The 12826-nt window shown below is 34.2% G+C and overlaps 1 protein-coding gene across 1 annotated transcript in view; it reads left to right on the top strand.

The window, feature by feature from the left end:
- The window catches only part of LOC310719849 (uncharacterized protein), a 44574-nt gene that overhangs the window by 15609 nt on the left and 16139 nt on the right, over positions 1–12826 (top strand). Inside the window, exons 4-5 of the mRNA XM_083530017.1 lie at positions 531–694; positions 8981–9140. Coding sequence (XP_083386143.1) covers positions 531–694; positions 8981–9140 — 324 coding nt within the window. The remainder of the gene's footprint in view (positions 1–530; positions 695–8980; positions 9141–12826) is intronic.

Genomic DNA, 12826 nt, shown 5'->3' with positions numbered 1-12826 from the left:
GGATGTATGCATCATAGCGGATTTTGGTGATTGATCTGAGACTTGGTGTATCTTTAAAACAAATGTTTAGTGATTAAAAATAATCTTTTGATGGAGTTTTTTATTATTTTTATATCTGAGTAAAAAAAGGGTATTGTGAATAAAAAAGGTTTACATTTTTGCCTCTTTTATATTTATTTATTTATTTATTTATTTATTTATTTATTTATTTATTATTGTCAAAATGAATGTGTAAATAAATAATGCTATTTATATTTTCATAAAAGAGTATTCAAAACTTAAAAAGTATTATTTTAAAGTAAATTTATAACAGATAAAAATGTGTGATTAACTACGACTTAAATCACAATTCAATATTTTAATAGATTGAAAGCACTATCATATATATATATATATATATATATATATATATATATATATATATATATATATATATATATATATATATATATATATATATATATATATATATATATATATAAAATACATGTAATTTGATCTTTACCTGTGTGTGTGTAATTTTTTTCCAGCATCTGTCCTACAGTGCAGACAAGCCAGTGGCCGATGCTGCTAAGCTTTACTGGCACTTCCATCGTTTGGAACAGTCAGGCACAGCAGGAATTCTCATCACTGTTTTTCTGTATACTGTCCACTTTATTCTGTCCTCCACCATGTTCTACATATACTTACTCAGGTGAGCCAGAATCATATATTCCCAGTCCTACATGGTTCGTGTTTTCTTTGAAATTACAGGTTCTTTTGTTTGTGATGTCAAATATATAAATAAATATGTGATAGCTTGTTCACACTGTATGTGTAAATATAATATACAGAAAATACAGCTAAGTAAAACAGTATAAACTTTATGCATATATGGGCCAGCTTCTTCTGAATGGGAGAAAATGTGATCTCAGTGATATTGATTGTTGCATCATTGCCAGACAGGCTGATTTGAGCATTCTTCAGTCTTTACTCTCCGAGTTGACTTACAACAGTGCAATAAAAAAAAACATTCAGTAAGTGACAGTTTGGTAGACAGAAATGCCTTGTTGATAAGAAAGGTTAACAGAGGATGGTCAGAGTGTTTTTAGCTGACAGGAAGGCTGTAGTAACACTGATAGATACTCTATACTATTATTTTGCATCACAAAATGCATGACATATCACATTGAGATGGATGGGTAACAGCAGAAGACCACATGGAGTTCCTCATCTATCAAACAAAAATAGAAAGCTGAGGTTGCACAGACGCATAAGCCGTGGACAGTTAAATGCGGGAAAAACTAGTCTAATAAATGTCTGTTTTTACTGGGTAGTACATATAGTAGTTTGGCACCAACAGCATGAACCCATGGACCAAACCTACATTGTGCCAACAATGCAGTTTGGTGTTTTCTTGGCACAGTTAACACCAATCATTGCTTGAATGTGACAGTCTATTGTTGCTGACCATGTGCATACCTTTATAGTTACAGTTCACCCATTTTCTGATATTCTATCATGTAATGGCTACTTCCAGCATGATAATGCACCATGTCGCAAAGTCAAAAGTCACCAATCTGGTTTCATAAACATGACAATGAGTTCAATGTTATGCAGTGGTCTTAGTAGTCACCGGATTGGAATTCATTAGAACGCTTTTGGTACATTCGGCTCATGAAAGGCTCAGTGGAATGTCACCAACATCTTGTGGAATTTGTGCATTGAAGAATTGAGTTGAGAGCCGGAAGGGTGGGGGCTATCCAGTATTAGTATAAGTGTGTGTATGTGTATGCTGTATATCTGGGCTTCCCAAGGAAAATACTTAATACATTTAAAAAGTAAAATCAGACACTACAGAAACAGCAGAAATATAAAAACATACAAACTTTACTCAGTTCCAAAGTTCATATTTCCTAGTTCCTGCAGAACTCAAGCGGATGATCCTGAGTGCTTCCGGCAAATAGTCACTGTACAATCATGCGGCTAAACAGACAAGGCAAAACAATCAACTTTTAAATGTCTTTTGCTACAAGCATGTGATTCTGATCAGTGATATTGAGACAGAGAAGAACTTATTAAGGTCTGGAGACATATGATCATAGTCCAGCTTCAAAGGAGCAGGAAAGTTGAGAAGAGGAGCTGTGATGAATTTCTGTAAATACAATGTAGTTAAAATTATGATAGATTAAACATATATGAAATGAAGTAATACAGTAATGTTCTTGGGTTTTGTTGTGTTCATATACATGTTGCCTATTTTATTTATTGTATTTTATTTTACAGGTTGGCTGGATGCAAAAATGTTAATATAACGTTAAATTGACTTGTATTTTTTCTGTGTAGCAATATTAATGAACATATTAAACTCTCAATTGTCTGGCAAACTGCATTGTTCCTGGACATGGGAACTGACCAGCCAATGTACAAAAATGTTGGGACACTGTACAAATTGTGAATAAAAAAAGCAATGCAATAATTTACAAATCTCATAAACTTATATTTTATTCACAATAGAATATAGATATATCAAATGTTGAAAGTGAGACATTTTAAAATGTAATGCCATGATCATTTTGGATTTTATGAGAGCTACACATTCCAATAAAGTTGGAACAGGTAGCAATAAGAGGCCGGAAAAGTTAAATGTACATAAGGAACAGCTGGAAGACCAATTTGCAACTTATTAGGTCAATTGGCAACATGATTGGGTATAAAAAGAGCCTCTCAGAGTGGCAGTGTCTTTTTAAGAAGTCAAGATGAGCAGAGGATCACCAGTTACCCCAATGCTGCAGCGAAAAATTGTGGAAAAATATTAGAAAGGAGTTTCAAAGAAAAATTGCAAAGAGTTTAAAGTTATCATTATCTACAGTGCATAATATCATCTAAGGATTCAGAGAATCTGGAACAATCTCTGTCCGTAAGGGTCAAGGCCGGAAAACCATACTGGATGCCCGTGATCCTCGGGCCCTTAGACGGCACGGCATCACATACAGGAATGCTACTGTAATGGAAATCACAACATGGGCTCAGGAATACTTCCAGAAAACTTTGTCGGTGAACACAATCCACCGTGCCATTTGCCGTCGCCGACTAAAACGCTATAGGTCAAAAAAGAAGCCATATCTAAACATGATCCCGAAGCGCAGGCGTTTTCTCTGGGCCAAGGCTCATTTAAAATGGACTGTGGCAAAGTGAAAAACTGTTCTGTGGTCAGACGAATCAAAATTTTAAGTTATTTTTGGAAAACTGGGACGCCATATCATCTGGACTAAAGAGGATAAGGACAACCTAAGTAGTTATCAGCGCTCAGTTCAGAAGCCTGCATCTCTGATGGTATGGGGTTGCATGAGTTCGTGTGGCATGGGCAGCTTACACATATCTGGATAGGCACTATCAATGCTGAAAGGTATATCAAAGTTCTAGAACAACATATGCTCCCATCCAGACGTCCTCTTTTTCAGGGAAGACCTTGCATTTTCCAACATGACAATGCCAGACCACATACTGTATCAACATCATGGCTGTGTAGAAGAAGGATCCGGGTACTGAAATGGCCAGTCGCAGTCCAGATCTTTCACCCATAGAAAACATTTGGAGCATCATAAAGAGGTAGATGCCTAAAAAAAAAGAGGAAGACCTAAGACAGTTGAGCAACTAGAAGCCTGTATTAGACATTATTCCTAAACTTGAGCAACTTGTCTCCTCAGTCCTCAGACGTTTGCAGACTGTTATAAAAAGAAGAGGGAATGCCACACAGTGGTAAACCTGGCCTTGTCCCAACTTTGAGATGTATTGATGTCATGAAATTTAAAATCAACTTATTTTTCCCTTAAAATTATAATTTTTTTTTCAGTTTTAACATTTGATATGTCATCTATGTTGTTTTCTTTTCTTCGGCAAGATGAGACTTTGTATGTAATTGGGTGGGATTATTAGAAAGTAGGCATAATTGTTTAGACTTTTTTGAAAAGTGTTTTAAAAGTCCCCTGAAATTCCTACATGTCAACTTGGAATATTCTTATGAATTACTCTCCAAATCATCAGAAGTAAACAAAGTCACATTTTTAACTTTAAATGAGGTGCTGTATATTTATGTATCGATTGCGACAAGTAAAAAAAAAACTTCACACCTGCATATGGCCATAAGTTGAGAGCAGCATAGCTATTTAAGTGGGCAGGATAAGTCAGACTTTCTGCAGGAGAAGATGGGATTCATCAGACATTCTGCCAGCAGGTTTGGTCAGACATTTACTAGGATCGGAAGGAATTGGTCAGCTTTTCTGTCAGCGTTTCTGTTCAGAAGTGGAATGGAGTGGTTGGACTTTGTGGGAGTGGGATCACAGTCTAGATGCCCCACTGGACACACATGTGCTTCTTCGGACAGTATCTCCTTTATTTGTCTGACCTTCCTGGTGGATGGTACCAGGCCAGTGTCGAGACTTCCACAATCTGAGATTTAAGTAGGACCCTTCAGGGTTATTGTTCTCATAAAATGAAACAGTGGCATCTTGTCCACAAAATGATAAGCATCACAAATAGGCTTTACTGGTGCCTTCATCTGACAACTCACTGTTGATATAAAGTTAATTGATTTAAAAAATAATTACTAATGAGCAATGGCCAACATAAAAAAAAATTATATTGGAGTCGGCAAAATGGTGTGAGGGTTTTTTAGGGATAGTGTAGTTGGTTTGCTAGTCAAACAGTTTTGTTTTGTTGTTGTTTAATGTTTTTAATAAATATTTATGTACATTCTGTGTTAGAAAGAAGATGCTTTAGGAATTGGATTCATTTTCCAGTCATAAGGCATAAAACTTCATGAATTCTCTCTTGGTGTTAATGGAACACTAGAGAGTCCGTGCTTTGTCAATGCACTTCAGTGTTTAAATTAGTTTCATGTCTGTCATGTTTGTCCTAGGGCTGGGATAAAATCATAGGATCTAAGTGCTGGCCTGCTCAAGACCCATCATGCTTTGTGATATAAAAAGTTCCTATGGTCTGCCTTAAGAGAGACAATGACACACCAGCCGACCTATTTCTGTAATACCTCCCAAGGCAGCATGTATAGATAGAATAGCTTTTTATAATTACATTTATACATACCCTGCATCACTCTATGCAAAAAAGGGAAAAACAGAACTTTCATTATTAAATTAAGTGTGATACTGATGTCAACTAAATTCTGTACATTAACATGGTTTCAATGTATATATTAAAAAGCTTTCATTTGTGTTGGAGTGGATTGGTGTGGCATGGGTTGGCCTCCCCTATAATTAATTAACATATTTATTTTACTATATGATTCTGGCCACATGGTATTTTCTAGGCTCTATAAGCTAGATGTTAAATATGTACAAAAAGACAAAAAATTGACAAACTATATATAGAACTAGAGAACATAATAATTGAAAAATAACAAATAATTAAAACTATAATGTTTTGATTTTTCATCTGGAACAATAAAGTTATCTTTCCATCTATGTAATGTGGCAAAACAGCAGGGTTGGCAAATGTTGGGTAAATGTACATTTATAAAACAGCATCTATCTCTGAACACTGTGTGTAAAGAAATCAGGATATCCCATATGTTAAAATTATGAAATAAAATTAAAACAATAAGTTAAATAAGGCCTCATGTCTAATCTAGTTTAAGCCAATATAATTGTTCAGTTCATATCAGCTCATTTATTTTGATATGATAATGACATTGATTGTTGCTTTTTCTTTGAATAATTGCTAAAGATATCAGTCTAAAACATCTAAAACAGTCTGATATTCAGTCCATGATATAAAAGCTTTGGTCATGTCAATGAACTGAATCCATCTTTGTTTCAGTGCATGTGAGTTATTCAGATGTGTTGAGGTCATATTTTACATATGATAGCCAACAGACATCACACTCTTCTTTCTCCCACTGAGACAGTGAGCTCTTCTCTTGCATGAGCTAGTCTTTTTTGTCATGTGAGGTTTATTTGAGTCCCGATTACCCTTTAACTGAACCAAATCCCTTTGTTGGGGTTGAAGATCAGAGAGTTTTGAACAGAAGCCAAGTTGTTAGAAGAGAAGATGTCTGATGCACTGCCACCTTAAGACTCCAATCAATAGCCTTTCCATTCTTTCCATTTTACTCAAGAGTTCCTCGTCAGACAAAGCATCCATCCTTTTCCTGCAAACAGATCTTTGAGGCTGAGCTAGGATTTACTGTATGAAAGAGTGAAGATATAAGATGCACCTTAACAGACAAGTTATTTTATCGGTTTATCCAGAGAGACAGCACAGCTCAATGTGTTTCAGAAAGTGTCAGAACTTGTGCCAAGGATCGTTCCATAAGACTAGGTGTGTACAGTGCAATTTGAGATCATTTTGAGTTGTATTTTTTAAGTCACTTTATTTTAGAATTTAACTTCATTACCTGTCATTACATATCCATTAGCTCATTAATTCAGCACTTTTAGTTAAATATTGAGCCACATCATACATCAGAAAATCTTGTTTTTGTTCAGCTTGCACTTTAATGAATGTAACAAAGTGAGTTTGTTTTTCCAATTATTATTATTATTATTACTTTTTTTTATTGTATTTTTTATTTTTTTTTTACAAAAAAGTTAGCTGTGTACTGGCCAACACTAAGCACCCAATTTGACCGACCCATCAATTATAGGAGTAAAACGTTTTTTGGGTTTTTTTTTTGGGAAAAAACATTTAGAACATTTAAAATGAGGAAAGGCTCCCATCTAGCCACCCTGCATTGAAGCCCAGATCAGTAGAGGGCTGCAGAAATGGTTATGCTTCTGGAACAGATCCTTTGGCCACATGGCTTTGTTTTTGCTCTGATATGCATTGTCAGCCGTGAGGCCTTCTGTCCAATCAGTAAACTTGTCCACTGGTGTTGATTTCTGTAAAACTGCTTTGAGACAATGTCTGTTGTGAAAAGCGCTATAGAAATAAACTTGAATCAAGGTGTAGAAACATCTGAGCAATGTTCAAGAGAAATAGAAGGCACCTGAGGTAATTTTTAAGATTACCTGAGGTAATTTTTATGTGTTAAATTGCAAAGGGTCTGAATATGTATGTATGTATGTATGTACATGTGATTTTATATATATATATATATATATATATATATATATATATATATATATATATATATATATATATATATATATATATATATATATATATATTTTTTATATATATATATATATATATATATATATATATATATATATATATATATATATATATATATATATATATATATATATATATATATATATATACAGTGCCTTGCGAAAGTATTCAGCCCCCTCGAACTTTGCAACCTCTTGCCACATTTCAGGCTCCAATCATAAAGATATGAAACTGTATTTTTTTGTAAAGAATCAACAATAAGTGGGACACAATCATGAAGTGGAACGAAATTTATTGGATATTTCAAACTTTTTTAACAAATAAAAAACTGAAAAATTGTGTGTGCAAAATTATTCAGCCCCTTTACTTTCAGTGCAGCAAACTCTCTCCAGATGTTCAGTGAGGATCTCTGAATGATCCAATATTGACCTAAATGACTAATGATGATTTCCCAAGCTTTAAACATCCCAAGGAGCACTGTACAAGCGATAATATTGAAATGGAAGGAGTATCAGGCCACTGCAAATCTACCAAGACCTGGCCGTCCCTATAAACTTTCAGCTCATACAAGGAGAAGACTGATCAGAGATGCAGCCAAAAGGCCCATGATCACTCTGGATGAGCTGAGATCTACAGCTGAGGTGGGAGACTCTGTCCATAGGACAACAATCAGTCGTATACTGCACAAATCTGGCCTTTATGGAAGAGTGGCAAGAAGAAAGCCATTATTTAAAGATATCCATAAAAAGTGTCGTTTAAAGTTTGCCACAAGCCACCTGGGAGACACACCAAACATGTGGAAGAAGGTGCTCTGGTCAGATGGAACCAAAATTTAACTTTTTGGCAACAATGCAAAACGTTATGTTTGGCGTAAAAGCAACACAGCTCATCACCCTGAACACACCATCCCCACTGTCAAACATGGTGGTGGCAGCATCATGGTTTGGGCCTGCTTTTCTTCAGCAGGGACAGGGAAGATGGTTAAAATTGGTGGGAAGATGGATGGAGCCAAATACAGGACCATTCTGGAAGAAAACCTGATGGAGTCTGCAAAAGACCTGAGACTGGGACGGAGATTTGTCTTCCAACAAGACAATGATCCAAAACATAAAGCAAAATCTACAATGGAATGGTTCACAAATAAACATATCCAGGTGTTAGAATGGCCAAGTCAAAGTCCAGACCTGAATCCAATCGAGAATCTGTGGAAAGAACTGAAAACTGCTGTTCACAAATGCTCTTCATCCAACCTCACTGAGCTCGAGCTGTTTTGCAAGGAGGAATGGGCAAAGATTTCAGTCTCTTGATGTGCAAAACTGATAGAGACATACCCCAAGCGACTTACAGCTGTAATCGCAGCAAAAGGTGGCGCTACAAGTAGCGTCAACTCTTAAGGGGGCTGAATAATTTTGCACGCCCAATTTTTCAGTTTTTTATTTGTTAAAAAAGTTTTAAATATCCAATAAATTTTGTTCCACTTCATGATTGTGTCCCACTTGTTGTTGATTCTTCACAAAAAATTACAGTTTTATATCTTTATGTTTGAAGCCTGAAATGTGGCAAAAGGTCGCAAAGTTCAAGAGGGCCGAATACTTTCGCAAGGCACTGTATATATATATATATTTTTTTCTTTTTTCTCATCTACACACAGTTCCCCATAATGACAAAGAATTCTAAACATTTCTTCATTGTTTTATATATATATATGAAATGTTTAGAATTCTTTGTCATTATGGGGAACTGTGTGTAGATGAGAAAAAAGAAAAATCTATTTGAAAGATTGTCAGAATACTTTTGCATTTTATATATATATATATACAGTATCTTTCTAATTACATTTGATGAACACATCTTTCTTCTTTTTCAGGTTCCATAACGATGGCAGAATGTTGGATGTGTACCTTCGTCTTCACAGTCCAGAGAAAGCATTTTTTATCCCAGACGATTTTGAAGTGTCAAATCAGGAGCTTAGTAACATTGTAAAACAGGCGGAGCAGTGGAGAGGTTTCAGTGGAGAGAGACGAAAGGTTTGTGCAGATAGTTTGTTTTAATTTATTGGCTTTGTTGTTTTAACCACCATTCTAACCATTAAAAGACTGCCAAATGTCTCAGAGCATTTATCTAGCCCTAATGCTTAGCTGGATTAATGTATGATAAAAAAGACTTAATATTAATCCATTAGATTGCTTCTGCTAAATTGCCCAACTGCTGCCTGATAACTCATGTCATGCTTGCTAGACTATGTGAAAAAGTAAAGCCATTTGTGAAAATGTACTTTTTCTTGTAAAGGATTTTCAACACAGTTCGGATTTCTGGGTATTTAAAGAGTCTATCAAAGCTAAATGGCATTTTAACATGCTGGTTCTGCAGCTACATTCCTGCAAGGTCAAAAAAGTCTTCTCATGAATGATCATCTAATGATCATTGAAAAAAATGAATTTGGGAATTAGGGGTGATCGATTATCCATGCATTGTGTTTAAAGATACAGTAGTCTAAATCATTATAGTTTTTTAGTTACATTTCAAAAAGCAAGAAATTCATATCAAAGGTTTTTAGTTTCATGTTAATTACTTGTAAATAATTACCAAAAAAATCGCAGCTAGCAGTTGTTAGATTAGACCATGGAAACCAGTTTTCCATATTTTAGTAAGTATGTATAGACAAAAAAAGAATAATTTAACAAAAGCAAACACAAACACATACACACACACACACACACACACACACACACACACACACACACACACACACACACACACACACACACACACACACACACACATACAGAGAACAAGTATATAACTACATGTGCTTATACTACAGTACTTTAATAGCTTGTATAGTATAAAACAAAACAGTCCAGTACATATAATCAATTGACTGATGCTTTAAAAACACAGAGAAAGAGATATGATGCAGGAGTTAAAAGGTTAAAGTGAAGGTTCCATCCATAAGTAAATTACTATAAAATTCACAGCCATTTTTCTTAACAGTGTACATAATAGTAGACACATTTGGCTGTCAGTTCAACATCTTTGTTTTGCTTTTGCTTTCTTGATCTTTTTCAATTTTTTCAATCTTTTGACTCTCTGACCTTCATGGCTGGTAAGTGGTATGCGGGGTTAAGACCTCAGTAGTTTTCTGTATCTGGAGAACATTGGAATGCATTTGCAAACATTCTCATTAAGGCAATGACTTTTCACCATTTCCTCTCCCCATCTCAACCTTCAGTTGCTGTACAGTTCTGTTTCAGAATCACAGCAATCACAGCTTTCCTAATATTGCCCTTAATTCCCCCTTATTGAAATGATAAAATGATAACACATTAAACTCCTTTGCCAGCATGATGAAAATTTAGGGTTATTGCATTTCACCATTTTTAACATTATCCAGCAAGGCAATTTTTCATTTAAATAAGACGGCCTGGGCCATTATTTCATAATTATTATAGCAAGTACTCCCTGCAAAAAAGGGTGACTTTCCCAACTCTCCAAATACATATTCTTATTAAACTAATTTGCCTACATGCAAATTTTTGTCATTTGTATCTCATTAACTATTTATCATCACCATATCAAAGAAACATATGCAGAGAGGGAAGGGAACATTGAGACAAATGTGAAACTAATATTTTGCAACTCTAATGATTTTTGCATCTTTAATTAGATAGGAGAAGGTTGATATGATTAGGTCAAGATGCAGTGGTTTTCATTAAAAATATATTTCCAAAACTGTATTCCAAATGTGCCGTAGCAATTAAATAGTGAATCCTGCATGTTCCTTATTATGAATCCAATTAATATAGGAGAGGCACAATTTTAATAACAAGAAGCCATAAGGCTTTCATTAGCAAAGACAAGAAAAAGGAAAATATGTACAAGGAAAATACAGTTAAACAGAGCTATAGGATGCTTCAGATGTTCACTGCACTTTAAAGTTGATTATTTTCAGCAGGCTCTATCCCTACACATACACATTTCTGAAGAATGTAGTGTTTATTATGATTGCTATTTCAGTTCATAACAATGGCCATAAACGAAATTGAATTGTGATTATTAGATCAGGAAAATGTATATAAGAAAAAATATTTAAATCATATAACAAATTACAACACATTGGACTAAATGGATATATTTACAAAAAAGAAATCTGTTCTAAATATTATTCTACATAATCTTGTTTTAACAACATCAGAACACAGTGAATTGTGATTATCATGATTATGAAGAATAAGGTTAGATTGTATTAAGATAAAAAGAAAATAAGAATATTAATTAAATAGTTAAAATAACTAGTCTGATTCAAATACCAGTCAAGTGAGACAAACAGACATATACTGTATGAACAAACAGAATGATTAGACAGGAACAAGCTGTTGGAAGGGTTTGGGGTTTTGCTGGGATAATTTCACAACATGCACCAGAAAGAATTTTAAGTCATAAGAGCTACACCTTAAATTGTAACCAAAATGTAACCAAAAATATCTTACTGAGGTTCAAGAGCTTAAAACAGCAAACATTTATTCAAATAAATAGGTGTTTTATAAAGTCTGTGTGAGTCTCTACAAATAGTGTGCTCTATTAAACAAAATTCAGAATTTAATAAAACATTTGCTTTAAAAAGTGTTTAAAAATTATAAAATGGTATCATTAACATAAACAATTTAAAATTTAGTTTTATGTTAAGAATTACTAGCCATGTTAAACAATGCGGGTGTACTGACCCGTTAATAATAACTTGTTAAAAAAATGAAGTAAGGTAGTCAGATTGCATTCCTGCAGGACTTTTCCTGCACTACATCATTTCAGTTTTTCCCACCTAACACAGCTCTAGTAACACAGTTGGTGCTGATTAGCTGGAGTCATTTTTTTTATTTACACAAAAATTTTAAAAATTCAATTGTAAGTAGCACTACAAAATATTAAGGAGTAAATGTATTCCTACTCTATTCAGAGAATGTTTCAGGTCTTTCCAATTAATAAATAAATAGCAGTGTTGTTAAAAAATAAATTTTTCCCCCCCAAAAAAAAGATTTTCTTTTTTTTTATTTAAGCCATCCTTTTAATGTTATTATATATTACTTAAACTGAGGCGTAGCTTGTTCTACTTAGAATCGGAGCTGTTGCCGTTCATGGCTGAAGATTCACTACATGACACATGCATACAGCTGAGTACTTTTGCAGTAGGCATAATTAAACCATAAATCAGTGTAATTACATTGCTACATTTACATATATGGAGAAAACTGATGCAGCCATTTTTTAGTAAAATGGTATTTCTGCTTGTCATTTAGGGAAGGATGATAAAAATAGATCTTATTTGATCTCTGTCTGTAGCATTTCATGGTTTCAGTGTGGTGTATAGGTTTTAGTTTTATTTCATATTATAACCACAAAAACTACTATACTGTAATACCAAAACCACACATTGTATCTGGTGTTTTTTTCTTCTGCAGTGAAGAGGAAGTTGAAGTTGAAGTTATGCTCTTTACCCACCTTACTACACACACTGCAATTTTATTTCAGTATTTATTTTGTTCAGATACACAAAAAACAAGATGCTAGATCTAATAGTAGTAAAGTCTTAATGCTGGTTGTTTCCCAAGAGCATTAAAACAATAAAACAAGACGCACATTCAATAACATATCCACAAATGGCCTAGCGTTATTATCATCAAACCTGTAATTTTCAGCAGCTGATCATAAAACATAA

The sequence above is a fragment of the Silurus aristotelis genome (assembly GCF_946808225.1).
Source record: "Silurus aristotelis genome assembly, chromosome: 25".
In the NCBI taxonomy this organism is placed as follows: domain Eukaryota; kingdom Metazoa; phylum Chordata; class Actinopteri; order Siluriformes; family Siluridae; genus Silurus; species Silurus aristotelis.
The sequence above is the reverse complement of the archived record's forward strand: the minus strand, read 5'-3'. Positions and strand labels throughout refer to the sequence as shown.